Raw genomic sequence first — 5,391 nt, forward strand, 5'->3', positions numbered from 1 at the left:
TGCGAAATATGAAAATCAGAATTTGACAATTATCCTATTATTGAAAGAAATAAAATCTTCACAAGGCATTCCCATTTACAGCAAAACATCAGAAAATAAAAGGGGTTGGCTGTGGAACAACTGCCATTGAACATGTCACAAAACACTACCGTTGGGGGGGGGGGCCGCGGCGCTGAACAACAAAGTATAATAACCTTAAATATACACACTGTTAACACTCACTTTGTATCCCAATAAAGACTGCAAACCAACTTCTTCATAAAATCCACTCCACGGTCGTTGTCACTCAAAATAAAAGGATGGAAAAAGGCATTTGGCCCACCCAGTACTGACAGCAGTTCCCTTGGTTTATCTTTTGGCGGGAAACAGCAAGAGTTGACGCAGCGATATCGCACGCAAAGGAGTATGGGTAGTGGCGCGCGGTTTGAACGACTTTCCTTGGATACTTACCAACTAAATCAGATTTTCTTTCGTTTTAAGAAATCAAATAGTTAAAATTTCGCAGTATTCTACACCGCCCCCTATTAAGTGACCTACTTGATCCTACAAAAAAATACTGCAAAATCTTTTTAATCCAACATTTCCGATAAGGGCAGCGTTCGGCGTTCACCCTAGTTTTCAGTATTGATCTCACTTTCTAAGAGAAGGCACATCTTGCTAATAGGCCGGATATATTCTCCACTGACAGTTTTCAGTTTAGCACTGCGCACATGTCCATCACTATCACACATTACCTCTATCACTCGAGCAAGAGGCCATGTACCTCTGGGCAGCCTCTCATCCAAGGCTAAAACTATGTCTCCTTTCTTGACATCACGCCGTTTAATGTTCCACTTTTGGCGCTCTTGGAGGAGAGGTAGATACTCTTTAGACCACCTCTTCCAAAAGAGGTCAGCCAAGTACTGCACCTGCTTCCAGCGCCGACGAGCATACAGATTCTTGTTATCGGTATTCATGACTGGACCAGGTGAACCCTTCAAGTTCAGCAGCATGCTCGGAGTCAGTGGTTGCAGGCAATCAGGGTCGTCCGTAACTCTGGTCAAGGGTCTGCCGTTAATGATGGCTTCAACTTCGCAGAACAGAGTGTGAAGACTATCATCAGTTAGTGTCTGTTGATAGCAAATACCACTCAAAACACGCCTGATAGAGCGAATCTGACGTTCCCAGACTCCACCGAAATGTGAAGCATGTGGTGGATTGAAGCACCATGAGATGCCTCTAGTTGACATGGTGTCACAGATGGCAGTTTGATCAAGAAGCTGGAGCTCCTGACGAAGAACTTTCTCTGCACCCACCAGGTTTGTGCCATTGCCGGATCTGATGGACTTCACTCGACCTCGTCTTGCTGTAAATCGTCGAAGAGCGTTGATAAATGAGTCCGTTTCCATTGAGTCCATGACCTCAATATGAACTGCACGTGATGTTAGGCATGTAAAGACTATGCCATATCTCTTAAGGTTTGACCTGCCTTTCCTGACGAGAAAGGGTCCAAAACAGTCGGTGCCTGTGTGAGTAAATGGTGGCTGGCCTGGTATAATACGATCTTCAGGAAAGTCAGCCATTTCTTGAGTCATTGGTCGTGCACAGATGGCCCTGCACTTCATGCAACTCCTTACCACAGAACGTGCAACAGCATTTGCATGTACAACCCAAAATTTTTGTCTTAACTCAGAGAGAAGATAGTTCAGACCACAGTGAGCTAACTTCTCGTGATGCCACCTCACCATCAGCTTCACCAAAGATGACTTGTTGGGTAGGATAATTGGATGAGTGGCATTGAAGTGACGCCCAGAGTGTCTTAGGCGCCCACCTACTCTAAGCAAGCCATCTTGTAGAAAAGGTCTTAATCTCACTATCTTGCTTGAGGCTTGTACTCTCCCATCTGGCTTTCGTGACAGAGAGACAATTTCAGATGAGTAGTTCTCTTGAACTAATTTCCATATATGTGTTTCTGCATCTGTTATTTCTTTGCTACTAAGGCAATTAACGTCAGGCAACTTGGGTACATACTTTCGCTTCAAGAATTGTCTGACCCATGCATGACAACGCACAAACTTCTGCCAGTTCGAGAAACAAGAGGCAAACTCCTCAATGAATGACATTACTGTTGTCACTGTCTCACATACCATGACAGACACCTTTACTTCTACATCATCTTCCAGTGATCCATGTTTAACATCTTCTGGAACTTGTGGCCAGCTGGATTCAGGTTCATGAAGAAATCTTGGTCCTCTAATCCACATTTCAGACGTTAAAAAAGTATCAACATCAAGACCTCTAGATGCAAGGTCAGCAGGATTACTCTTTGTGTCTACATATCTCCAAGCACTTGCTGAAGACAGTTCTCGGATTAGGTTCACTCGATTTGCGACAAAGGTGTGGTAACGAGCCTTCTGATTGAACAAGTACTTGAGCACTGAAGTGCTGTCTGTCCAAAAGACTGAATCTTCCAATTTCAACCCCAGTTCCTTTCGTAATTTACAGTCCATTCGAGCTGCAACGGTGGCAGCCGTCAGTTCTAGTCTTGGAATAGTTGTCGGTTTCAGAGGGGCAACTCTTGCTCGTGCCATAACCAAAGTGCAGTATACCCTTTCCGAGGCATTTACCATCTTCAAGTAGGAGGCTGTGCCATAACCAGACTGACTTGCATCTGCAAAATGATGGAGCTGATAAGAAATGACGGAACCAAAGGAAATGGGCACTAGGCTTCGTGGCAGCTTAAATCTTGACAATTTTGGTAACTGTTCCAACCATTTTCTCCAACGAGCAGCTTCCTTATCACCCATATTTTCATCCCAGCCTAACTGCATCTGACACATGTCTTGAAGAATCATTTTTGCTGGCAGTGTCAAGGGCGCCACCATGCCAAGTGGGTCATATATAGATGCTACGATAGATAAAACTCCTCGGCGTGTTAGTGGCTTGTCGCCAAGGCAGATTTTGAATGTGAAGCAGTCTTCGGCCATCGACCAGTGTACACCCAAGGTCCTTTCAACTGGGAGATCATCCTTACTGAGGTCTAGAGAAGCAACCGACGCATCCCTCTCCGATTCAGGAATCTTCTTGAGCACGTCCTTGTTATTGGCTGTCCATTGGTTCAGACGCCAACCACCTGCATTACAGAGAGCAATGATATCTTTGATGATTTTTATCAGTCTCTCTTTGTCATCATGGGCCAGCAGGAGATTATCAACATAAAAACTTTGTATTATGGCAGTGACAGCTTGTTCATCAAAAACCTCACCGTGGTCCTCAGCAGTCTTCCTTAAGGCATAATTTACACAGCTAGGAGAGGATCTAGCACCAAAAACGTGAACATTCATTCGGTAATCACTTACAGGCTTATTGATATCACCATCTGACCACCATAAAAAACGGAACACATCACGATCCTCTAGGGGAACCTTGACCTGATAAAACATCTCCTCGATGTCCGCTGTGACTGCATAGTGACCATGCCTGAACTGCATGAGTACCCCTATTAGAGGATTTGTGAGGTCTGGCCCTTGAAGAAGATGGTCATTTAGGGAAGTGCCATTGAATTTAGCTTTAAGGTCATAGACGACACGTACCTTCAACTTAGTGGGATGACACACAGCATGATGTGGCATGTACCATATTCTACCATCATTTCGTTCTAATCCTGATGGAGGTACTATTTCAGCATACTGTTTACTTATATTCTTTTCCATTTGAGTGATGTATGTCTCCTTGAAAGTCTTGTCAGATTCCAGCTTCCTTTTGAGGCTTTTCATTCTACGTACAGCCATTTCACGATTGTTTGGAAGTGGACTACTGTCCCTGAAGGGGAGTTTGACTACATATTTACCCGATTCTTGATGGATGGACTGTGAGATCTTATCGGAAAATAACTTATCTTCCAGCGAATCTTCACGTTGGGAATGAACTTCCTTTTCCCAAAAGTCAGCATTGAAGTGCTCTTGTAAGCACTCGCCAAGATCTTGTGTTGGGGAAATATGATATACCGGGGCAGTCAAAGGGTTCCTGGGGCCAGTTGGTCCAAAGACAACCCAGCCAAATCTGGTAAGATAGGCTGAGGGTTCGTCATCAGTCCCATGTCTCTGGTCGAGTATGTGACGGTTCAAAATGCTATTGAGTCCAATTATAAGTTCCACCTCTTGATTGTCGCCAGGCAATCTTTGTAGATCCACATCATTCAGATGAAGCCATTTTTTAGTCCAGTTCACGGGCATCATGCTGTCAGTAGTTATGCTGAGTTTGTAATGTACACTTCATTTACAGTAATGTTATTTCCACCGCCTATGCTGCTCAACATAAGTGGTACACGCTTGTTGCACATGAATATTCCATTTTCAGTTTTCATTGCTTGCCTCACTGGTAGGCCTTGGATTCCCAAACGTTGTATTAAGCTTCGAGCAGCCAGAGTTGGTGCAGCACCACCATCTATGAAGGCGTAAGTGGAGACGCTGTTATTCACTCGGACAGGCAGGATCTTCATCATAATCCTCCCATCAGGCTCACAATCAAGAATATTAGCACAGGGTAGAGCATCTGTTAATGGAGAATTAACACTTGGGGTCACACTTCCCTTGGCTTCTATGCCACCCCCAGTTGAGGAACTAGGTGTACCCAATTTCTCGTAACAGTCAGGTATGTTCTCATTGCTGAACACCTCAACACTCCCAGTTGGAGATCTCTTGTACTTACGGGATGGTGCAAAACTCTTTGCTATTGGCCGGTGTAACAGTGTGTGGTGATAGTAGGCACCACATCGATCGCACTGGCTCTTGTCATTACAGAAACGATGGCCATGGCTGGGTTTTAAGCAGCGAAAACATAGCTTGTTGTGTGTGACAATATCCCATCGTTCGTCAACATCTTTCCTGCCGAACTTATAACATGCAAAAAGCTTATGTCCTTGGCCATTACAACAGTGGCATTCATCGCTGGTACTTGGGGTCATATCCATTGCATTCATATCCAGAGCATGGACATTTAGACTATTTACAGGCTTCCGAATGATGATGGGTTTATTGGTCGTGTGACTTGGCTTACCTCTTCCTGCTTCAATATAACGTATTTCCTCTGCTACCCTGGCTTGATCTTTAACAAATTTAACAAGTGCAGAGAATGAACTTGCAGATTTAGTGCCAGGATCTACACATCTCGAGGCCCACTTGGTTCTCAAGTATCTCGGTAGCTTACCAACAATTTTAGATATTGTCTCACGCAACTCCATCCGGCAGATATTATCACCTAAGGCCATCTCTACATTAAATAGGTAGGAGCCGTATTTCTTTAGACCTTCTGCATCTCCAACTTCAATGTCTTTCCATGCAAATAATTTTGAGATGTAGGACTCGAGGAGTTCACTGGAGTTTTCATATTCTTCTCTCAGCATCCTCCACG

At 44.3% G+C, this 5,391-nt stretch overlaps 1 protein-coding gene across 1 annotated transcript; it reads right to left on the reverse strand.

Annotated features, from left to right (window-relative positions):
• Positions 1-611: 611 nt before the first annotated feature.
• LOC113800073 (uncharacterized) lies at positions 612-4,217 on the reverse strand. The gene has a single exon (XM_070119656.1). The coding sequence runs from the start codon at positions 4,215-4,217 to the stop codon at positions 612-614; it is 3,606 nt and encodes a 1,201-aa protein (XP_069975757.1).
• Positions 4,218-5,391: the final 1,174 nt, after the last annotated feature.

This window comes from Penaeus vannamei, unplaced genomic scaffold, assembly GCF_042767895.1.
Source record: "Penaeus vannamei isolate JL-2024 unplaced genomic scaffold, ASM4276789v1 unanchor493, whole genome shotgun sequence".
NCBI classification, from domain to species: Eukaryota; Metazoa; Arthropoda; class Malacostraca; order Decapoda; family Penaeidae; genus Penaeus; species Penaeus vannamei.